Raw genomic sequence first — 24,577 nt, 5'->3', positions numbered from 1 at the left:
TAATCTATAAATTCAATTTTTTCAATAGTTATAAAACTATTCAGGTATTCTAGTTTATCTTGAGTAAGTTTTTGGAAGTTTGTAGTTTTTGAGGAATGGCTTCAGTTTTTTTAAAAAAATGGTCTAATTTATGTACATTGAGTTGTTTATAGCATTCCCTTATTACCCTTTTAATGTCTGAGGGGTCAGTAGTGATATCCCATCTTTTATTTTTGATATTGGTAATTTGCATCTTCTTTCTTCTTTACCAGTCTTGCTAGAAGTTCATCTTTTTTTAGGCCTATCCATTTTATTTTTCCAAGGAAACAGCTTTTAGTTTCAATAATCTTTTTTATTATTTTTGTTTTCAATGGATTTCTGTTCTTATTTTTATCATTTCCTTCCTTCTGCTAGCTTTGGTTTATCTTGCTCTTCTTTTTCTAGTTACTTAAGGTAGAAACTTGGATGATTTATTTTAGAACGTTCTCCTTTTTCAATGCTACAGATTTCTCCTTTATAGTTGTACCTCACAAATTTTGTTCAATTTAAAGTACTTTCTAATTTCCTTTGAGACTCCTCTAGGACCCATGGATTATTTATAAGTGTGTTGTTTAATGTTCTAGTCACTGGAGATTTTCTTGTTATGTTTTTATTGTTATTTCTAATTTAATTCCATTATGGTCATAAAAGGCACTTTGCATGATTTTGCTTCTTTTCAATTTATTGAGGTTTGTTTTATGACTCAGAATAAGATTCACCTTGGTAAGTGTTCTATTTGCAGTAAAAAAGAATGTGTACTCTGCTGTTATTGAATGGAATATTTTATCAAGGGATCAAGTTGCCTTTGTTAAAAGTCAGCTTTGGCAGGGCTGTTACTTTGCTAGACATATCCCTCTCCATGGATAAGCAGCAAGTTCTGCAATGGGATTCCTAGTGAGTGTTGCTTCCACTTTTCCCCTGCAGTGGCTTTCAAAGTATGGTTCCAGGACAAAGCAGCATTCTCATTAACTGAGAATGTGTTAAAAATGCAAAATCTTGAGGCCTCGCTCCAGACCTGACTCAGAAACTCTGGGACTGGGGCCCAGAAATCTGTGTTTTAACAAGCCCTCCTGGCAGTTCTGATGCCTGCTAAACTTGGAAAACTACTGTGAGTATCCTACAGAAATCTCTCCCTGTAGCTCACATTTGGATGGCACCTTCTTTAGTTTCCAGTAGAGACACATGTTTTCCCTTTATTATCTGCCTTTGATCATTTAGTGGGAGTTAGAATAGGCAGACATGGTTAGTTGCATGGCCTCACATTGCTTCTTTGCCTAAAAGTTATCTGTTTACATTCATGGGGCTGAAGATCATTAACCTTGAAGAATGACTTCAGCAATGTTTCCTAGAACTCTGGAATGTCCGGACTGGATAGGACCCTAGAAGTTATTAATATTTCCTGCAACCTCCATATTTGAATTTCGACTGAGTTGACTGTATCCACAGGGCTACAAAAATTTCCACCTGCTGTCTCATCCTTTAAGATCAGAGTTAGAATTTCAGAATATAGCCTTGCCATAAGCTATGAGGTGAGAAGCTACCAAGGCATGTGGATAAAGGGATCCATAACTGCTCTTCAAACAGCACTGTCTAAAATCCCTGGATTATTTTATATTCTTCTCTCTTGTTGTAGATACAGATTTGTCAGTTCAGGCTGTCTCTAGATAATCATAACCAGAGGGAAATTTCTTCTAACAGAAATTCTACTACTCCTCTTTGCCTGAGTGATTGCAAATAACCCAGGCAAGTCACTCTGTTTGTGCTTCACTCTTACAACTATAGAGTGGGAACAATGAAGTGTTAGCCTTACCTAATTTATTCATCCTACTGGGAAAGTCACTGTGATAATTCAGCCAAACCCTCCCAAGTAGAGGCTACTCACTAGTCGCGTAGGTGCCTTTCTGTTCTAGCCCAGCACCTACAATGTTTCCTGGTGCATGAAAGATACTTTTTTTTTTAATTTAAATTTTTGATTACTTAACAAAAATGTTGGGTTGATGAAGCATGTGAAATTAACGAAGTTATATTTAGTTTCAGCACTCCTGAAAGAAAAGTGTTTCTGAGTAAGTTAGCAACATCACATAGCAAGAGTTAATACCAATTTGAAATATCCAAGCAGGGGCAGTAGCATGGAAAGGTCTTGGCCAGATATGAAACCCAAATGCTAAAGGTTCTTAGCAAAATAAAGGAAGGGGAAGGAAATTAGTGTTTTGGAGCAAGTTTAAACAATGAGGTGTTACTCTTTGTTTTTAAAATATATATATTTTTTGATAGAGTCTCACTCTGTTGTTGAGGCTGGAGGGCAGTGGCACTATCCTGGCTCACTGCAACCTCTACCTCCCGGGCTCAAGTGATCCTTCCACCCCAGCCTTCCAAATAGGTGGGACTACAGAGCGTGCCACCACGCCTGGCTAATTTTTTGCATTTTCAGTAGAAATGAGGTTTAACCATGTTGCCCAGGCTGGTCTTGAACTCCTGACCTCAAGCAATCTGCCTGCCTCAGCCTCCCAAAGTACTGGGGTTATAGACGTGAGCTACTGTGCCCTGCCCTGTTTTTAAAATAATTTCAAACTTACATAAAAATTGCCGGAACAAAACGGAGACCTCTCCTATCTCCATTCACCTTTCCCCAATGTTTAATATTTCACGGCTTTTGTGAAGCACTTTTTATTACTGTTATAACAGCTTCTAAAAGCAATAATAACAATTTTTTTTTCTTTTTTATTTTTCTTCTTATTTTTTGTAGAGACAGGGTCTCACTATGTTGCCCAGGCTGGTCTCAAACTCCTAGGCTCAAGCAGTCCTCCCACCTTGGCCTCCCCAAATGCTGGGATTACAAGTGTAAGCCACTGCAACTGGCCGAAAACAAAACAAAACAAAAAACTATTGATATGCTAATTGTACATCCATTATATGCCAGGCATTATGTTAGCCACTATACATTATCTCACTGAATTTCCACAATCACCCTCCAGGATATCCATTATTACCCCTGTGTCACAGGAGTTACTGTTGAGGTTTAGAAAAGTCCTATATCGTACCTAAGGTTCCACTGGCTAAGTGCAGGTTTCAGATCCTCAAAGCCTATATGTGTTCCAGTCTCTAAACGACAGGAGGCACAGCTCTAAGTTCAGGGAATTAAAGGTATGCATGACTAACATCCACATGATGGTCTGACCCTTCCCTCTTCTATTTCAGGACCCCTCTTCTTACTGAATGCTGAGCAAATTGCGGAGGAGATAGGGAATATGTGGAGGACAACGTATAAACTGATCAAGACCTTATCTGATGTGCCTGCACCCAGGCGCTTAGCAGAGAATTTGAAGATCAAGATCGATAAGTTCAAGCAGTACATTCCCATCCTCAGTATTTCCTGCAACCCAGGAATGAAAGACCGGCACTGGCAGCAGGTTTCTATCAATCACTGCCCGCCCCCAAGCAGCCCAACCCAGGCCTGGCCCTGGCTGTCCTTGGGAAGGCAGGAAATATTACTAGGTCAAGCTTCTCCTTTCTGAAAGGATAATCTACTTAAGGGCAAAGGGATAGCAAATGAGAATGGCAAACCTTCTGAAGGAAGAGAATGAACTCCCTGCCCCCTGAACAGGTTGGCCCTTTCCTTGGAACCCTCAACGCTTGTGGTTCACTGAGTGTTGTTCTAGCCAATGGTCACAAAAGGTCTCCTACCTGCTTCCTGCTTCCTAAGCAGATGGGCTTTTGGAGGCCAAGAGCCTCCAAGGTGCAACAAGGATGTTCAATATAGTGAGAGGATCTTGATTTGCTCCTTGACCTAGGATGCACAAAAAAGAAAGTCACGTCCCTCCCTGGGGGTTGCTAATAATACCAGATGATTCCCACTTAGGATGACTTTGGTGTGGCATTTCATTGTCAAACAGGTTCAGAAATAATTTTGCACTCTTCTCTTAGCCCTTTGGGGCTACAAATTAGAATAATAAATTTCTCCTTAAAAATAGCTGGGATTTTTATAAGGAACCAAGTGTGAGGGTGATAAGCGTGGTGTGAACACTAAGCAGAAAAAAGAAAACTCACTGTGTTTCTAAAATAATCGTCACATCCAAGGGCTAGCAATGGCCTTGAAACATCCTCTACCAGAGAGTCACTCTGTATGGAATTGGAAGTGAAAATGGCTTTCTTTGGGCAGGTTCTTCTCTGACTTGGCCTATAATTCCCCCTCTCAGAACCACATTCAAGACCAGGCACGGTGGCTCAAGACCACAATCCCAACACTTTGAGAAGCTGAGGCAGGAGGATAGTTTGAGCCCAGCCTGGGCAACATAGTGAGACCCCCATCTCTCCCTGATTAATTGATTAATTAGCTAAGCGTGTTGGTGTACATTTGTGGTCCCAGCTACTTGGGAAGCTGAGGTGGGAGGATTGCTTGGGCCAGTGATGTCAAGACTGCATTGAGCTGTGATCGTGTCACTGCACTCCAGCCTGGGAAACAGGGGGAAAAAAAAGCCACATATAAGACTGAGGAAATTCTCTCTCAAAGGACCCAGTGACAACACAGTGACAAGGAGCACTTTGCTCTCCCTAGGAAGACAGAGGAAGACTCTCTTAATACATGAGAGAGTCAGGGTTTTTTGTAGGGAGGAGCTACTTTCAGTTTCCCAAAAAGTGTTGAGACTTGAGACCTAAGCAAAGGGTGGAGTGCTATACAGACAAGGGACAGGCTGTCTGAGTAGACTTCTGTTTTTTCTTTTTCTTTCTTTTTTTTTTTTTTGAGATGGAATCTCACTGTGTCCCCCAGGCTGGAGTGCAGTGACGTGATATCAGCTCACTGCATTCAAGCAATTCTCCTGCCTCAGTCTCCTGAGTAGTTGGGACTAGGCACATGCCACCACGCCCTGCTAATTTCTGTATTTTTACTAGAGATGGGATTTCACCATGTTGGCCAGGCTGGTCTTGAACTCCTGACCTCAGGTGATCCTCCCGCCTCAACCTCCCAAAGTGCTGGGATTATAGGGATGAGCCACCGTGCCTGGCTGGGATATTTTTTAATTGTAATTTTAATTAATTCATTTTTAAAATAGAGATGGGGGGAGGGTCTCACTATGTTGCCCAGGCTGGTCTCGAACTCCTGGCCTCAAGTGATACTCCTGCCTTAGCCTCCTAAAGTGCTGGGATTGCAGGCGTGAGCCATGGTGCCTGATCATGACTTCTGGTTTCAAAACGCCCCAGCAGAGGGATCTGCAGAGGGGTAGTTGCTGTCAGTTGGTGATCATGGGGTGTCTCTCCCTATGGACCCAGCCTAACTAGGACTTTGACCAGCACCGGGGGGTATGGGGGAGTTAGGGAGCTTAGGTGGGGCAGGTAGCCTCTGGTAGTGCCAGGTTTCTCTATGAGATGGCACTATCAAGAGTGTCTTTGGTGATGGCATTTGGAGAACATGCCGCAGGGCTGGGAAAGCCATCTGCTCTGCCTGGTGCTTCCTCTATGATGCTATTCTCATACGTGGACACTCAAAAAATCCCAACCAGGCCAAGCGTGGTAGCTTATCACGCCACCAATCTCAGCACTTTAGGAGGCCGAGGCAGGAGGATCACTTGAGGCCAGGAGCTTGAGGCCAACCTGGGCAACGTAGTGTGACCCCGTCTATTTAAAAATTTAATTAATTTAAAATTAAATTTAAATTTAAAAAATTCCAGCCAGGTGCGGTGGCTCACACCTGTAATCCCAGGACTTTGAGAGGCCAAGGCAAGTGGGTTGCTTGAGCCCAGGAGTCTGAGAACCAGCCCGGGCAACACTGCAAAAACCCCATCAAGAAATACAAAAAAATTAGCCAGGCATGGTGGCAGCATGCCTGTAGTCCCAGCTATTAAGGAGGCTAAGGTGGGAGGATCACTTGAGCCTAGGAGGTTGAGTCTGCAGTGAGCTGTGATTGCGCCACTGCAGTCCAGCCTGGGTGACAGAGCAAGACCCTGTCTAAGAAAGAGAGAGAGAGAGAGAGAGAGAGAGAGAGGGAGGGAGGGAGGGAGAGAAGGAGGAAGGAAGGAAGGAAGGACATTCTAACCATTCCTAGACATACATAATTCTCATTTATGGGCCACTTAAATGATTGGGAAAATGTTTCTTATAATGATAATAAAATAATAATAATGATAATATTGAAAATGTACTGAGTACTAGCTATGGTGCTGGGTTCGGTGTTGCATACTTTATTTGGATTCTCACATTTCATCCTTAAAACCGGCCTTTGAAGTGGAGATTATTATCATCTCCATTTCACGGATAGGAAAACTGAGACTTGGAGAGATGAGTTTTCAGATGGCTAGTTGGTGGTGGGGAAGGGAATTGGAATTTTTCTATGCTGTTTGACTCAGCCTGGAAAAGTCAAGAAGGCAAAAAAGGTCTGGTCAGAGGAAGGGAGCAGGCAGTAGGGGGCAGTAAACCACAGTGAGAGGGGGCCAGGAAGCTCGGCCCCAGGACAGTGGCTCCCAAGGAGTGAGCACCTAAATGGAAGCCCAGTGGGCTGAGCAGTTAAGAGGCAAGTTCAGAAAGGACAAAGGCCCCCAGATACTCTCCGGGCTGCCCCTATGCAGAGCCCATTCCTCCCTGCAGTGTATGTAGGTCACACCACAGGCCACCCCGGGGAGAGCCCCATGCCTGGGGATGTCATTCTCTGCCCTGATGCCTAACAGGAGATCCACTGCCATGGATGCCGGCTCTGGCAGGGGGATCTGAAGGATGAACTACCTGTAGCACTCAAGTCCAGAAGCTGGATCTTCTGAAGCCAGGCTGGGGGTTCTGGTCATTTACAGAATATAGGCAGAAAAAGTTAGAGCCTTATGTTTGGGGCACAGACTTTATAGATAACAGCAAAGGGGTCGCTACTGCGATTTAAAGCAAAATGGAAGCCACAAATCTAAAACGCTTTTTGGATCACCACACTAAGGTACATTTCTGATGTCCTGTTTGCAATTAGTGTTATTTTGGTTATTTTTTCATCATGTGCCTATAACACTGTTGGTCTTCCAAGATCGTTATTTCAATGGTAACTACTTCTGGGTTCCTTGCTTTTGTGCTTTGTGTGTCTAAAAAAGTCTCCTGGTCTGGCCAGGCACGGTGGCTCAGGCCTGTAATCCCAACAGTTTGGGAGGCTGAGGCAGACGGATCACCTGAGGTCAGGAGTTTGAGACCAGTCTGGCCAACATAGTGAAACCCCATTTCTACTAAAAATTCAAAAATTAGCTGGGTGTGGTGGTGCGCGCCTGTAATCCCCGCTACTTGGGAGGCTGAGGCAGGAAAATCACTGGACCCAGGAGACGGAGGTTGCAGTGAGCCGAGATTGTGCCATTGCACTCCAACCTGGGTAACAGAGCAAGACTCTGTCTCAAAAAAATAAAAAAGTGTGGAAAAAGAAAAATTTTAAAAATAATAAAAATTTAACTGTTAAAAAAAAAAAAGCAAGATGGAACAAGGTAACATTTGATCTTAGGGAGAAACTGCACTGATAGGTCCCAAAACTGGCCCTCTGTTAGTAGTAGAAATATAACGTGAGCCATTTGTGGTTTTTTTTTTTTTTTTTTTTGAGATGGAGTCTCACTCTGTTGCCCAGGCTGGAGTGCAGTGATGCGATCTTGGCTGATTCCTGTCTCTGCCTCCCAGGTTCAAGCTGTTCTTTTGCCTCAGCCTCCCAAGTAGCTGGGATTGCAGGCACCCGCCACCATGCCCGGCTAATTTTTGTATTTTTAGAAGAGACAGAGTTTCACAATGTTTGACAGGCTGGTCTTGAATTCCTGATCTCATGTGATCCGCCTGCCTCTCAGCCTCCCAAAGTGCTGGGATTACAGGAGTGAGCCACCGCACCCAGCCAATAATTTTAAAGTTTCTAGTAGCCACATTTTAAAAGGTAAAAGGGTCTGGGCATGATAGCTCACACCTGTAATCCCAGCATTTTGGGAGATCAAGGTGGGAGGATCGCTTGAGGCCAGGAGTTCAAGACCAGCCTGGAAAACATAGCGAGACCCCATCTCTACAAAAAAATTTTAAAAAAGAAAAAAATTAGCCAGGCATGGTGCTGTATGCTGGTGGTCCCAGCTGCTCAGGAGGTCGAGGCAGGAGGACCACTTGAGCCTGGGAGATCAAGGCTGCAGTGAGTCATGATCACACCACTGCATTTCAGCCTGCGCAACAGAGCAAGACCCTGTCTAATTCCAATCAGCTGGGTGTGGTGGCTCACTCCTATAATACGACTACTTTGGGAGGCTGAGGTGGGAGGATCGCTTGAGGCCAGGAGTTTGAGACCACTCTGAGCAACACAGCAAGACCCTATCTCTACAATACATTTAAAAATTAGCCAGGCATGGCGATGTGTGCCTGTGGCCCCAGCTACTGGGGAGGCTGAGATGGGAGGATTGATTAGGCCTGGGAAGTCAAAGCAGCAGTGAGCTATGATGGCACTATTGCACTCCAGCTTGGGAGACAGGGTGAGACTCTGTCTCAAAAATATTTTTTAATTTAATTAAAAAATAAGTTCCTCGGTCACACTAGCCACATCTCTGGTGCTCAACAGCCACCTGCTGCTTGTGGCTATTATGCTGAGCAGTGCAGAAAAAAAACATCTCCATCATCACAGAAGGTTCTACGGACAGCACTGCCTTGAACAATAAACACTTGCTTTCCTCTTTTCTTTGCAGATCAGTGAGATTGTCGGCTATGAGATAAAGCCCACCGAAACGACCTGCCTCTCAAATATGCTCGAATTTGGATTCGGCAAATTCATTGAAAAGTAAGGGCTTATCCCCTCCTTCAGGAATGGTTTTGGTCAAAGGATCTGTAAGTTCCCACAGTGATCCGATTGGCCCCATGTAGGGGTGTTTATTTTATTTTTTTCCTTGTGGCGTAGGGTGGCTTAAGGCTACTTAATCACCTCCAACGAAGCTTCTGTTTTTAGCTGCAGAACTGCTGATGGGTCATGACTAGAAAATTGAGTCATGGATTTTATTTCAAAGGGAATTTTTTTTAAAAATTTTTTTGAACCTGAGCTTCAAGCCCAGCTTTCAGTGATTGGGGGCAAAACCATTCAACCCTTCTGTACCTCAGTTTCCTCTTCTTTAAACAAACGAAGCAACAACGCTCTCTGAGCTTTAAGACTGTATGAAACCTGGTCCAAGAAAAAGTCTGTTCTCGCCTGGGCATAGTGGCTCATGCCTGTAATTTCAGCACTCTGGGGGGCCAAGGCAGGCAGATCACTTGAGGTCAGGAGTTCAAGACCAGCCTGGCCAACATGGTGAAAACCCGTTTCTACTAAAAATACAAAAGTTAGCCAGGCACAGTGGCACACACCTGTAGTCCCAGCTACTCAGGAAGCTAAGGCCAGAGGATAGCTTGAACCCGGGAGGCAGAGGTTGCAGTGAGCCAAGATAGTGCCATTGCACTCCAGCCTGGGCGACAGAGTGAGACTCCATCTTAAAAAAAAAAAAAAAAAGTCTCTTCTCTTGCTTTCTTCCCTTCTCTGAATTCCCCTGGAGTTTGTGTGTGTGAGAATTTTGCTATTTGAATGCTATTTCTAGAACAGAGCTTCTCAGGACACTACTTGCTTTTCCACACTTCCTTCAGTGTGATGGGTGGGGAGATGTTGCATTGCCTGGACTGGAGACCCTGTGAGGCAGGTGTGGCACCCAGACCCGCTGCATCAGCATCAGCTAGGAACTAGCTAGAAGGCACATTTTCAGGCCCCACCCAACCCACATAATCAAATTCTGTGGATGGGCCCTGCAATCTGCATTTTAACAAATCCTCCAGGTCAACACTGTCCAAAGCAGCATCCACTGGCCATGTGTGGCCACTGAGCCCCTACAGTGCAGCTAGTCTGAATTAGATGTGCTGTAAGTATAAAATACAGGCTTGATTTCAAAGACATACTACAAGAAAAAGGAATGCAAAATACCTAACAATTTTTAATATCAATTAATATTGAAATGATAATATTTTGGATATATTGAGTCAAATACATTATTGGAACTAATTTCACCTATGTCTTTTAATATTTTTTAAATGTGGCTTCTAGAAACTTCATTTTATTTTATTTTGTTTTATTTTATTTTATTTTATTTTATTTTGGAGATGGAGTCTCACTCTGTCACCCAGGCCAGAGTGCAATGGCGCGATCTTAGCTCACTGCAACCTCCGCCTCCCAGGTTCAAGCGATTCTCCTGCCTCAGCCTCCCAAGTAGCTGGGATTACAGGCTCCCACCACCACGCCCGGCTAATTTTTGTATTTTTGGTGGAGACAGGGTTTCACCATGTTGGCCAGGCTGGTCTTGAACTCCTGACCTCAGGTGATCTGCCCACCTCAGCCTCCCAAAGTGCTGTGACTACAGGCGAGAAACTTTAAAATTATATATGTGGCTCACTTTATATTTCTGATGGACAACACTGCTCCAGGTGATTCTGATACATAAAAGGCTGAGAATTCCCCACTCACACTGCACCAGAGCAGGTCTAATTTAAAGCACTTCCCAGCTCTTGAATCTCTCTGCCACCTGAATACTTTGATGCCTCTCCAATACCACCACTATGTTCCTTATTAAGGATCAGGCCTAAAGAAGCATGCGTTTTTATCAGGCTTAGGATAAAAACTCTTAGGTATTTTGGCCAAAGGGCCTCAGTTTCTCCCAATAAAATTTTTTACAAGAGACACTAGCTATTCAACGCTTATGCTGCACTCAGCATTTTATATACCTTAACCCTTTTTATTTATTTATTTATCTTTTGAGATGGAGTGTCACTCTGTCTCCCAGGCTAGAGTGCAATGATGCAATCTCGGCTCACTGCAACCTCTGCCTCCTGGGTTCAGGCAATTCTTCTGCCTCACCCTCCTGAGTGGCTGGGATTACAGGCACCTGCCATCATGCCTGGCTAATTTTTGCATTTTTGTAGAAATGGGGTTTCATTATGTTGGCCAGGCTGGTCTTGAACTCCTGACCTCAGGTGATCCATCCGTCTTGGCCTCCCAAAGTGCTGGGATTACAGGCGTGAGCCACCACGCCCAACCTTAACACATTTATCCATCACAAAAACCTAATGTCCTAGGTCCTACCGTCCTAATATTATTCTCATTTTACAGATTAGGAAATAGACTTCAGATTATTAGCTGTTGATCACAGCTAGTAACTGAAAGAACGAACAGTTCACTTAGGAAAGAATCAAGATTTGAACATCAGCAGGCTTCCATTACCAGGCAGGCCTTACCATGACCCTTCACCACCAAAAAAGTAAACTCCTTTCCGCAGACAGTGAGTGAGCAAAAAAACATACAGCTCTTCTTATACTTTCCATGCACGCATGTTCAACTGTCACCAATTCAGAAGTGGAAGCACCTTGGCTTTGTTTATTTCTGTCGTTCCATTTGTAACATGGGAAGCAGGTAGGTGATTAGAGTTAGGCTTAGGAGAAAAGGCATGTCACCTGAACTGATTCCATGTCTGGAGACTCAGCCACCACCGTTTAGGGAGGTGTGATATTGCATGTATTCCACCCATACCACAGTTAATGTAGCTTCATCACAGCTCACAGTTAATGAGCTTCTCCAGCACATTTTGGGTGAGGTCAACTCTTGATATATTTCATGAATTCCCAAACTGATTAATCCCTCATCTGTGCAATCATTTGCATTCTAAGTCATAACCTAGGGTAATTCATGAGGCCTGGTGTCAGCATTTGTTCTTATTTAATTGAACCCAAAAGCCTGTGATACGGGCATATGGGGACCTGAGGCCTGTTGAGAGACTTGGCCACAACCGCACAGCCAGTGAGCACTGGAGGCTGGGCCTTGTGACTGCTTGTCTCATACTCATCTGGGCTGGCACCTGCCTTTATTAATTATTTCCAATATGCACACTCATTTTGGTCGCCTCTCACAGGCCATATTTAAGGCAATGACCACACTGCTGAGGTCCTGATCAGTCCTTGTTTATAATTTTCTGCTCCTAATCTTCCTGCCTTCTCGAGGCTAAATGAGGGTTCTCAGCTCTATTTAATTGGTCCTATTTGATTGAACACATGTGAACAGTTCTGTTAGTTCTGTTACTCTTTTTTTTTTTTTTTTTTTTTTAGATGGAATTTTACTCTTGTTGCCCAGGCTGGAGTGCAATGGCATGATCTTGGCTCAATGCAACCTTCGCCTCCCAGGTTCAAGCGATTTTCCTGCCTCAGCCTCCTGAGTAGCTGGGATTACAGGCATGTGCCACCACACCAGGCTAATTTTGTATTTTTAGTAGAGACGGGGTTTCACCATGTTGGTCAGGCTGGTCTCAAACTCCTGACCTCAGGTGACTCACCCGCCTTGGCCTCCCATAGTGCTGGGATTACAGGAGTGAGCCACCGCACTTGGCCTAGTTTTATTGCTCTTTCTAAGAAAGAGAAGGGAGAAGGCACATTGTAAGGGTGGAAGAAGAAACATCAGGGTAGAGTCCAATTAGGAGGAATTGGTGTCAATACCCAGTTCCAGGACCCCCTGGCTACGTGATTTTGGAGACGTCACTTGCTTCCTCTGAGTGTTGGTTTCCTGACCTATGAGTAAATATCAGATGGTCTCTTCTACACTGAAGGATACAATGAAAGACAGGGCTGAGGCAGAGAGAACGGTCCCTTTTTCCACTTCCAAGAACTTGGCTTTCCAATTCTTTGCCACACCTGGGTTTTAGGACCCAGATCTCCATGTGGACACAAGAAGAAAGGAATTTGTTTGCCCCTTCTCTCTCTCCCTCTATGCCCCTTTCTGTAGAACAGAGAGGCCATGGACAGGTGGATCCAGTATCAGGAAAACAGTAGGTGTTTTCGAAAGGGGAAGGGATGGGAAGTGGAGCAAGACCCATCACATAAATTAACAGAGGTTCAAAATCTGAATAAGAAATCAGAATACTGGCCGGGCACGGTGGCTCATGCCTGTAATTCCAGCACTTTGGGAGGCCGAGGCGGGTGGATCACTTGCAGTCAGGGGTTCAAGACCAGCCTAGCCAATATGGGGAAACCCTGTCTCTACTAAAAATACAAAAATTAGCCAGGTATGGTGGGGTGCACCTGTAATCCCAGCTGCTCGAGAGGCTGAGGCAGGAGAATCGCTTGAATCCGGGAGGCAGAGGTTGCAGTGAGCCAAGATCGCGCCACTGCACACCAGCCTGGGCATTACAATGAGACTCCGTCTGGGGAAAAAAAAAGAAATCAGAATATGGGCAAATTAGGCATAAACAAAGATGGAAAGAAGAGGTCTTATTTTAGTGACCTTACAATAGTGGTTCTCAACTGGGGGCCATTTCCCACCCCTAGGGGACGCTTGGAAATATCTGGAGACATTTTTGGTTGTCACAACTGGCAAAAGATGGGGACAGGGCTGGGGAGTCTGCTGCTGGCGTCTAGTGGGTAGAGACCAGGGACGCTGCTAAACACCCTAGAAGGTATGGTACAGCTCCCCATGACAGTTATTCAGCCTATGTTAGTTTGCCAGGGCTCTTCAAAAGACAAAGCAATAAATTTAGTTATAGTCTAATTGGCTTTTAATCAAGATTCATGAATCAGGGCAGTCTCCGTTTTCCAAAACAGAACGAGGGTTCCCACTGGGCAGTAGCACAATGGTAAGTTTTATAAGGAAACAGAACAATATGAAAAAAAAAGATTAATTAACATCAGGTTTTTTTTTATAAAGGTTCAAGCAGAGGGAACTTCCTTATTCTCTGACTCAGGTAGACTGGAATCTCCTGTTTTCAGGAAAAACTGTCCTGTTCTGGGATCTATCTCCTTCCTTAAAGATTCAGTTTGATTACATGCCATTTAGTGTGAGTGACTCCATTTTGGTTTCGTCTGGTCTGCTGGGGTCTAGTTCAGGAGCTCAGTTCAGAATAATGACCTGCCGTAATTTTTGTTGAACAGGCTGCTCTTACAACATACCACAGACTGAGTGGCTTACACAACAGAAATTTATTGTCTTATAATTCTGGAGGCTTAAAGTCCAAGGCCAAGTTGTAGACAGGGTTGGTTCCTTCTGAGGCCTCTCTCCTTGGCTTACAGATGGCTGTCTTCCCCTATGAATTGTCATGGTCTTCCCTCTGTGTGTCTGGGTCCTAATCTCTTAAGGCCATGAATTATAATGGATTAGGGCCCACCCTCATGACTTATTTTAATTTAATTACCTCTTTAAAGATCCTTTCTCCAAATAGAGTTACATTCCGAGATATTAGGGGTTAGAATTTCAATATATGAATTTTCAGGGAGACAATATTTAACCTATAACATGACCCAAAAAAGTCAATGGTGCCAAGGGTGAGAAACCCTTTCTCAAGGGTGAGAAAACACTGGCGGTAGCTGGCAGATCTTAGAGCAGGATAGTAAACCTTTTGGTCAAATTAAGGGCTTTTGGAGATTCTCCTAAGACTGAGCTGAAATTCCTCCTTTTTTTTTTTTTTTTTTTTTTTTTTTTTTTTTTTTTTTTGGAGACAGAGTTTTACTCTGTTTTCCAGAGTGGAGTGCAGTGGTGCAATCACGATCTCGGCTCACTGCAACCTCTACCTCCCAGGCTCATGCGATCCTCCCACCTCAGCCTCCTGAGTAGCTGGGACTACAGGCACATACCACACCTGGCTAATTTTTGTGTTTTTAGTGGAGATGGGGTTTTGTTATGTTGCCCAGACTGGTCTCGAACTCATGACCTCAAGTAATCTTCCCTCCTTGGCCTCCCAAAGTGCTGGGACTATAGGCATGAGCCACCACTCCTGGCCTGAAGTTTCTCCTTTGATATGTCTTCTCTGCCTCCTGTTGATGTTGCTGTTGCTGTGTTTTGTCTTTAGATTGGAGCCCATTGGTGCAGCCGCCAGCAAGGAATACTCTCTGGAGAAAAACTTGGATAAAATGAAGTTAGATTGGGTTAACGTGACATTCAGCTTCGTGAAATACAGGGACACTGTGAGTCTCACTCCAACTGCAGCCCCCCGTTGAAAGCAGCCCCATTTATTATGTAGTAGATTACAGAAACGATTTATTTAGAACGGCGACAGAACTCACAGAGGAATAATCGCTCATGTCTTGATTGTTTCCTCCTGTCTGCCTTTCTGTGTTGCTCATCTTTCCTCTCAACACCACCGAAGAGATGCATTCTTCAAATCAGAAAGGCCTTTTGATTCAGAGCAAGAAGTTTTCTCAGTGCAAAGGAACCAAGCAAGGCTCCTAAATCAGCACCTCGCAGTGAAGGTGCAGGCTTGTACACGATTCCAAAGCTTCCCAGTCCCCTCAGAAGCACAGCGGCAGACAATGACTAGTGTTTCTCAGATGTCAATGCTTGCAGGAATCACCGGAGATCTTGTTGAAATGCCGGTTCTGATTCAGCAGGTCCGGGATGGGACCTAAGATTCTGCAGCTCTAACAAGCTCCCAGATAATATTGATCAATTTTGAATAGTAAGGGTGTAGGTTTCTTTCTTTTCACTTGCACTTGTAGAAAACACAGGAGTTTGTACAGTGCATGCGAAGGTGCACACACCTGAAGTGTTTGCTCAGCTGTCTTTAGGGGCTGGCTTGCTTTTGGGATAGAGTGTGAGGTAGGGATGAGAGCTGCAGCTCTGGGGGAGCTGTAAATCATGGAGGCAACAGGTTGATACACACATCCTGCAGACCATTGGTTCTTTCTTTCTTTCTTTCTTTCTTTCTTTCTTTCTTTCTTTCTTTCTTTCTTTCTTTCTTTCTTTCTCTCTTTCTCTCTTTCTCTCTTTCTCTCTTTCTCTCTTTCTTTCTCTCTTTCTCTCTTTCTCTCTTTCTCTCTTTCTCTCTCTCTCTCTCTCTCTTTCTCTTTCTTTCTTTCTTTCTTTTAGAATCTCACTCTGTCACCCAAGCTGGAGTGCAACTGTGTGATCTCAGCTTGCTGCAACTTCTGCCTCCTGGGCTCAAGCGATTCTCATACCTCAGCCTCCTGAGTAGCTGGGATTATAGGTACCTGCCACCACGCCCAGCTAATTTTTGTATTTTCAGTAGAGATGGGGTTTCACCATGTTGGCCGGGCTGGTCTTGAACTCCTGACCTCAAGTGATCTGCTCTCCTTAGCCTCCCAAAGTGCTGGGATTACAGGCATGAGTCACCACATCAGGCCCAACCATTGATTCTTAAAGCAGCACTTCCAAACCTGCATTGTAGAATCATCTGGGATGCTTTAACATCTCCCAGTGAATTCTTCCTGGCTCCTCCCCTCCCAGAATGCCTGGGCATCTGTATTTTTAAGGCACCCCTGGTTTTTCTCATGTGCAATGTGGATTGAGAACCAAAAGCTCCCAAGCCTCCCTCCTCCCCCAGGCTGCATGTTATCTACTTGTGACTTCGTTCCCTATTCAGCTTAAATGGTTGGAGTGCCTTGATTTCACTCAAGGAAGAGCTGTAGGGATAAAAAGATGTGATCCCTTTCTTCACCTAGCATGAAGGTCATTCACGGCCAATACTCCTATAAATATAAAGACAGATTAACAAGAGAAAAGCATTAAAATTTTATTTATTCAAAGTTTTACATGACATTGGAACCCTCAAAACTGAAGACCCAAGGAAAACTGTATTTTTGGGCTTAGGTTTGATGAAGAATGGACAGCTGTATGGAAATGAAATTGAACAAAAGAGTGTGGTATCATGGTCTAGACTGGGTGGAAGCCTAGCGAGACCTGCCTGTTCAGATTCTTCTTGGTCTTTCTGTGTAGCAGTCCTTCCTCCCAGGCATAGGGCAAGACTCCTCAGGAATAAGGGTCTTGTGACCCACTGTGGGACAAGGTTGCTCAGAGAATTTCCTTATGGCCTGCTGTCTTGGTCAGAGTAATATTTCTGGGTTTTATGGCTTGCTTCGGGAAAGAGGAGTTTAGTTTCTGTGGACTGCCTTAGGGGAAAGATAAAGGAGCAGGAGAAAGGAAGAAAAAGATGGACAGAAAGATCTTGCTTCCAAGGCCTTCCCAATGTCCTTCAGTGCAAAATACTCAGCAAATTAAGGTGCAGTGCTTCGGGGTATCGTGTTCTGAGCCCCAACAGAACTATACATGAGCTGATGAGAGGGAAGAGAGCTGAGGGCACAGGGCCTCATTACTGAGCCGCTCCCAGCAAGGGTGACCCAGCCACCATGGGTCTCAGAAGCGTGGCTACGTGATCAGCTTGGATTAGACACTGCTGTAGAAGCTGTTGGGGTGACAAGAGGAGAGTAAGCTGGGAACCTGGGGAACAGCTCACTTACACCCGGCCAATCTGCAGAGTTTTTGCCTAAAGTAACTATAGACAAGGATCAGTAGCTAAATGGGGATCAAGAAACCACTTTATTAATAGCCCAACACACCTCCCAGTGCTGAGCTACTGGTAAAACATAGATAAGAGAATACATGCCAGGCCCAATTTAGCCTCCTAGATTAGACTTGAAAGAAGTGAGAACAGAGGGAGAAAGACCAAACCTGCCCCAGGGGTCAGACCCTTGTCAGCTTGCTTGCCACAGTGGCCCAGGAGAACAGTGCCACCCACAGGGCCTGGCCTTTAAGGCACACCTTAGACCTTACCTACTAGTAAAACAGGACCACTTGGTCAGGCTTGGTGGCTTACACCTACAATCCCAGCACTTTGGGAGGTACAAGTGAGAGGATCACTTGAGCCCAGGAGCTCGAGAACAGCCTGGGTAACATAGCAACACCCCATCTCTACAACAACAACAACAAAAAATTAGCTGAGTATGGTGATGTGTGCCAGCTACTTGGGAAGCTATCTGAGAAGCTGAGGCAGGGAGATTGCTTGAGCCCAGGAATTTGAGGCTGCAGTAAGCTATATTGCAACATTACACTCCAGCCTGGGTGACAGAGACCCTGTCTTAAAAAAAGACCCAATAAATGTATAAAACAAGCCAGGTATGGTGGCTCATGCCTGTCATGCTTGTAATCCCAGCATTTTGGGAGGCTGAGGCAGGCAGATCACTTGAGGTCAGGAGTTCGAGACTAACTTTGCCGAGGTGGTGAAACCCCATCTCTGCTAAAAGTACAAAAATTAGCCCAGCGTGGTGGTGCTTGCCTGAAATCCCAGCTACTCGGGAAGCTGAGGCAGGAGAATCAATTGAATCCGGGAGGCGGAGGTTGCAGTGGGCTGAGGTCATGCCACTGCACTCCAGCCTAGGCGACAGAGCAAGACTATCTCAAAAATAAATAAATAAATAAATAAATAAATAAATAAATAAATAAATAAATAAATGAAACAGAGGTCCCCAGACTTTCTTGGTTCACAATGCCTTTGTGTCTAAGTACTTTTTTCACAGTGCCCTTAGGCCAAAAGAAATACCTAATAGCTTTGTTTATGCAGTAATTAGGTCCAAACAATTTAATAAGGATTTATGCTCTAACAACTTAGCCACTGTTTGAAAAAAATACATCTAGGCCGGGCGCGGTGGCTCAAGCCTGTAATCCCAGCACTTTGGGAGGCCGAGACGGGCGGATCACGAGGTCAGGAGATCAAGACCATCCTGGCTAACATGGTGAAACCCCGTCTCTACTAAAAAAATACAAAAAAAACTAGCCGGGCGAGGTGGTGGGCGCCTATAGTCCCAGCTACTCGGGAGGCTGAGGCAGGAGAATAGCGTGAACCTGGGAGGCGGAGCTTGCAGTGAGCTGAGATCTGGCCACTGCACTCCAGCCTGGGCGACAGAGCGAGACTCCGTCTCAAAAAAAAAAAAAAAGAAAAAGAAAAAAATACATCTACATTAAAAGAAAAAAATAATGGTTGTATTTTATTTTTAAATAACCACAATCATTTACTCTGAGTTGGCTGCGGTGCCCCAGGGCACTTCAATTCACGGGATGGAAACCGCAAGTCTAGGCCTAACTAGTCAGATTAGCAGCTGATCTTCCTACCTGAGGGAAAGGAGAGCCAGGAAAGCAAGTGGAGAAGCAGGAACACAGGGAAAGGGGCAGAAATCTTCCTCCCCAGCAAATTCTATCTGTGAGTCTTGGATTAGACTGTATTTGACTTCTGCAAAGGAGGTGGATAATAAATGTCTTTTAAAAAATTGTTTTAGAGATGGGGTCTTGCTGTGTTGCCCAGGCTGGTCTTGAATTCCTGGGCTCAAGCGATCCTCCTACCTCAGCCTCCCAAAGTGCTGAGATTACGGGCATGAGCCACCTTGTCCAGCCTAAATATCTTGAATAACATTTTCAAGGAAGAAAGTAGAAGTCCTATCCCCTGCAAGACATAGATTCCTACCCCATGAGAGTGGAGTTCTGAGCTGTGAGGTCCTAAGGGATCAGCATGAAAAATGGGGAGGTGGCTGGATGCAGTGGCTCAAGCCTGTAATCCCAACACTTTGGGAGGCTGAGGCAAGAGGATCACTTGAGGCCAGGAGTTCGAGACCAGCCTGGGCAACATAGTGAGACCCCCATCTCTTAAAAAAAAATCCAGGCTGGGCACAGTGGCTCATGCCTGTAATTCCAGCACTTTGGGAGGCCGAGGCGGGTAGATCACCTGAGGTCAGGAGTTTGAGACCAGCCTGGCCAACATAGTGAAACCCTGTTTCTACTAAAAACATAAAATTAACTGGGTGTGGTGGCATTTGCCTATAATCCCAGCTATTCGGGAGGCTGAGACAGGAGAATCACTTGAACCCAGGAGGTGGGCGTTGCACTGAGCTGAGATTCTGCTGCTGCCCTCCAGCCCAGGCAATAGGAGTGAAACTCTGTCTTGGGAGGCTACTTGGGAGGCTGAGGCAGGAGGATCACTTAAGCCCAGGAGTTTGAGGCTGCAGTGAGCTAGGATTGAGCCATTGCACTCAGGCCTGGGCGAAGAGACCCTGTCTCTAATAAATATATTTTTTAAAAAGGAAAAGAAAAATGGGGAGGTTTCACAATTTTGACAGGGTGAGGTGTCTTTGTTTACAGGATACAAGCATCTTGTGTGCAATTGATGACATTCAAATGCTACTCGATGATCACGTGATAAAGACCCAGACCATGTGTGGCTCCCCATTCGTCAAACCAATAGAAGCAGAATGCCGGGTAAGAGGAAATGAAGTTGAATGCTTTGAGGTGTTTCATTAGCCCTGCGTTTCTCAGAGGAGGGGAAAGGTTTTCAAGTTCAGTTAACAAAGAAAGTCACTTTGTCCTAACTGGAAAAAATAAATAAATGACACAGTGGCTCACACCTGTAACCCCAGTACTTTGGGAGGCTGAGGTGGGCAGATCACCTGTGGTCAGGAGTTCGAGACCAACCTGGCCAACATGGTGAAACTCCGTCTCTACTAAAAATACAAAAATTAGCCAGGCGTGGTGGCAGGCGCCTGTAATCCTAGCTTCTTGGGAGGCTGAGACAGGAGAATCACTTGAACCCAGGAGGCGGAGGTTGCAATGAGCCGAGATCGCACCATTGCACTCCAGCCTGGGCGACAAGAGTGAAATTCCGTCTCAAAAATAAATACATTGATTAATTAATGACAAAAGACTGAAAGCAATAACCATCCAAGTAAGCATATGGCATGCTGAGCCTTTGCAACTGTCTGCCAAAAGAGAAGATGAGGTTTGAATGCACCAAATACACATGCATTTGGGAAGCATATTATGGGCTGTGGTACTCTAGAATGTAAGCTACCTGAAGGTAGGGGTTTGGCCTCCTGTGCTCATTGTTTGTAGCAGTGACATGGGCTAATGACACAAACTCTGAAGCCAGATGACCTGGGTTTGAATTCTGGCTCTGCTCCTTATTAGTGATGTGACCTTGGGTACATTACTAAACTATTGTGTTTCAGTTTCTACATCTGGAAAATGCAGTTTGTAATTACATCTACCTGGTAAGGCTGTGGGATTAAATTGGTTCCATATACTTAAAGCACTCAGACCATTGCTTGTTACAGATTATGTATATAACTATTATAATTATTCCGCTAGAACGTGAGCTCCACAGTGGGCAGAGTTCTCATGTGTTTCATTCATTGCTATGTTCACATCACCTGGAGCAGTGACCAGAGAACAGGGGGACGTCAATAATTATTTGTTAAACAAGTGACTGACTGAATGAATAAATGTATGACTCCATCCATTTGCTTGGTCCATGGGCCTGTGATGCAGAGTGGCAGGTTTATGATTCAGATATGAAATGCTAAATTCACAGAAATGGGAAGAAAAGCTAATTCGCATACAAGACAATTTGGATGCCTGGTTGAAATGCCAAGCCACCTGGCTGTACCTGGAACCAATCTTCAGTTCAGAGGACATCATAGCCCAGATGCCAGAAGAGGGGAGGAAATTTGGCATTGTTGATAGTTACTGGAAATCACTTATGTCTCAAGCGGTAAGTTTTTATACCCTAATAACTCTTACCGGCAGAAATACAAATGTTTCCTCATTATGCATTCTAGTCACCCTCCTTGAAACTTATAAATGAACTGGAGTTTTGGAAAATCAATCTTTTTGTATCTTCTTCTAATTTCAAAAGTTATTATTAAAAATGCAAACATATGACCGGTGCAGTGGCTCATGCCTGTAATCCCATCACTTTGGGAGGCCAAGGCAGGTGGATCACTTGAGGTCAAGAGTGCCAGAGCAGCCTGGCCAACATGGTGAAACACCTCATCTCTACTAAAAATACAAAATATATATATGTGTGTGTGTGTGTGTGTGTGTATATGTATATATGTGTGTGTATATATATGTGTATATATACATGTATATATGTATATGTGTGTATATATGTATACGTGTATATATGTATGTGTATATACGTATATATGTATGTACATACGTATGTGTATATACCTGTATATACGTGTGTATATATGTGTGTATATATACGTGTTTGTGTGTGTGTGTATATGTGTGTGTGTGTGTGTGTGTATATATGTATATATAAGCCAGGCATGGTGGTGCATGCCTGAAATCCCAGCTACCCGGCGGGCTGAGGTGGGAGGATCGCTTGAATTCAGGAGGCGGCAGTTGCAGTGAGCTGGGATCGTGCCACTACACTCCAGGCTGGGAGAGCGAGATTCTGTCTCAAAAAAAATAAAAATAAAAATAAAAAAGCAAATACAAATACATAACATAGAAAGTAGAAGCCTTTTGAAATCCCACTTCCCAAGCAGTAACTATAGGCAGTTTGTATTATTTAACTGTCATTTCTTACGAGGTTTTGTTTGTTGCAGGATAATGCAATAACACTTTTATAGATTGAGAATCCTTTTAGAATTCCAACAGTTATCCACATTTGGTTACTCAGTTATTTAACAAATGTTTATTCAGTACCTACAATGACCCAGGTGTTATACTAGAAATCAGAAAATACTTGAAGGTGGCAAGAATATGATTTCTGTCTTCATAGAATTTGCTGCCTTGGCTGAGTGCAGTGGCTCATGCCTGTAATTCCAGTACTCTGGGAGGCCAAGGCAGGTGGATCACTTGAGCTCAGGAGCTGGAGACCAGTCTTGGTACCATGGTGAAACCCTGTCTCTACTAAAAATATAAAAAATTAGCTGGGTATGGTGGCATGCACCTGTAATCCTGGCTATTCCAAGGCTGAGGCAGGAAGATCCCTTGAGCCTGGGAGGCGGAGGTTGCAGTGAGCCCAGATTGCACCACTGCACTCTAGCCTGGGCAACAGAGCGAGACTCTGTCCCCCACACCCCAAAAAACAGTAATATACAAATAGTTATTAGAATACAAAAGAGTGATTTGGTTGTCTTAGGGTGTCAAGGAAGGCCTCTAAAGCAGGAACATTGGGATCAAGCCTTGAACAATGGTAAGTTCACTGGGTGTGCAAGGCACCTAGAGGCATCTTTTATGAGGTCAAATCATTTTCCTTTTTTAAGTCAAGTGTGATCAAACTGGGGTGCACTTAAAAATATTTTGCCCCAAGGGAATTTATCTTCCCTGCTTTGTTTGTGAGGGTGAGATAAATGGGAATTTAGATTGTCCAGCCAGCATAAGCCAATTCTTTATTAGTTAAGGTTCTTTGGGTGCAAGTGACAGAAACCAACTCAGGATAGCTGAAACGAGAAGACTAAACTGGTGTCTCGTTGAGCCCAAGGCCAGATAGCTCAGCCAAGCCTCACAAAAGATGGATCTAGAACCCAGAAGCCTCTTCTCTTAGGAACTCCTTCCATCTCTCTGATCTCAGCTCCTCTTTCCTGGCCCTGCCTTAGTCTCTCTCTCTCATTCTCTCTCTCTCTCGTGACTAGCTTGCTCTACCATTCCATTCACACAGAGAGACATAATCCTCACTCAGCCCAGACTAGTATAGAATGTCATGGTTTGGATTCTAAACTCCCTGGGTTAAAATATAATTGGGCTTCATTGGTTTCAGGTACCCAATCCCTGCCCAGTCAACCATGATCAGAGGAACAAGGTCATGTTCCATGAGCATTCACCTCTGTGCAGTTAGGAAGGAGATCAGGAGGCAGTTAGCTGGACAAGGAGTGCTGTCAGTTGATAGGTCACACATTCATTACAATGACCAATGTCAGAACTTGGGAACCTCATGATGAGTCTCACCTTTTTTAATGGAACCCAGGTGAAAGATAACAGGGTTCTGGTGGCAGCCGACCAGCCACGGATGGCCGAGAAGCTTCAAGAAGCCAACCTTCTCTTGGAGGACATCCAGAAAGGGCTGAATAATTACTTGGAGAAGAAGAGACTATTCTTCCCCAGGTATCCAGCGTTGTTCTTTTACTTGGAATTACATTCTTGCCCCGTATGTAGGTAGAATTCCATTTTTCATACCAAGAGTTGACTTCAACCAATCTAGTCTATACTCTTTCCTGGTTTTCCATTCTCTGAGACAGCTTTCGGGAATGGGGCATGACTTCACGGTCTTTACTTAGTGTGAGGTTGAATTTGACACCAATGGGTGTCAAATGCACGCGTTGTCCAAACCAACACTGTTATTTTTCCGAACTACGGGGGTAGAGTATTCATGACTATAAGCCTGGATTTTGGAGTTAAACAGACCTCCTTTGGCATCCCAGCTTTTCTACCTAGTAGTCTTGAGGCCTCCAGCAAATCTATCCAAGCCTCAGGTTCCCCACCGTAAATCTGGGATATAGTAATGGCCCCTACTCTATGTATTTGTTGTACAGATTAATGAGCTAACACATGTAAAAACATTTAGCACCTAGACTATGTGTTTAAGAAACATCGGTCAATTTTTTATACCATCAAATTTTGTAGTTTTTGGTAGGTATGCTTATACATGTTTGACTCTTTTCTTTACCCACAAAAACCAATCTTCTGCATAAAAGTCAAGGAAGTTTTAGGTTAGTTCCAGGCCAGGCATGGTGGCTCACGCCTGTAGTCTCAACATTTTGGGAGACCAAGGTGGGAGGATTGATTGAGCTCAGGAATTTGAGACCAGCCTGGACAAGATGGGGAAATTCCACCTGTACAAAAAAAATACAAAAAATAAGCCGGACTAGTTGTGTGTGCCCATGGTCCCAGCTACTCAGGAGACTGAGGTAGGAGGATCACTTGAGCCTGGGAGGCAGAGGTTGCAGTGAGCCAAGATTGCATCAGTGCACTCCAACCTGGGCAACAGAGTCAGACCCTGTCTCCAAAAAAAAAAAGGGAGAAGGTTAGTTTCAG

At 44.3% G+C, this 24,577-nt stretch overlaps 1 protein-coding gene across 1 annotated transcript in view; it reads left to right on the top strand.

Annotated features, from left to right (window-relative positions):
- The window catches only part of DNAH3 (dynein axonemal heavy chain 3), a 220,079-nt gene that overhangs the window by 62,623 nt on the left and 132,879 nt on the right, over positions 1-24,577 (top strand). The window contains exons 19-24 of the mRNA XM_030925062.1: positions 3,217-3,428; positions 8,676-8,767; positions 14,823-14,937; positions 19,895-20,011; positions 21,120-21,299; positions 23,511-23,647. Of these exons, the coding sequence (XP_030780922.1) occupies positions 3,217-3,428; positions 8,676-8,767; positions 14,823-14,937; positions 19,895-20,011; positions 21,120-21,299; positions 23,511-23,647 (853 nt within the window). The remainder of the gene's footprint in view (positions 1-3,216; positions 3,429-8,675; positions 8,768-14,822; positions 14,938-19,894; positions 20,012-21,119; positions 21,300-23,510; positions 23,648-24,577) is intronic.

Source organism: Rhinopithecus roxellana, chromosome 20, assembly GCF_007565055.1.
Source record: "Rhinopithecus roxellana isolate Shanxi Qingling chromosome 20, ASM756505v1, whole genome shotgun sequence".
NCBI lineage: Eukaryota > Metazoa > Chordata > Mammalia > Primates > Cercopithecidae > Rhinopithecus > Rhinopithecus roxellana.
Note: the sequence above shows the minus strand (reverse complement) of the source record. Positions and strands in the feature narration are given on the sequence as shown.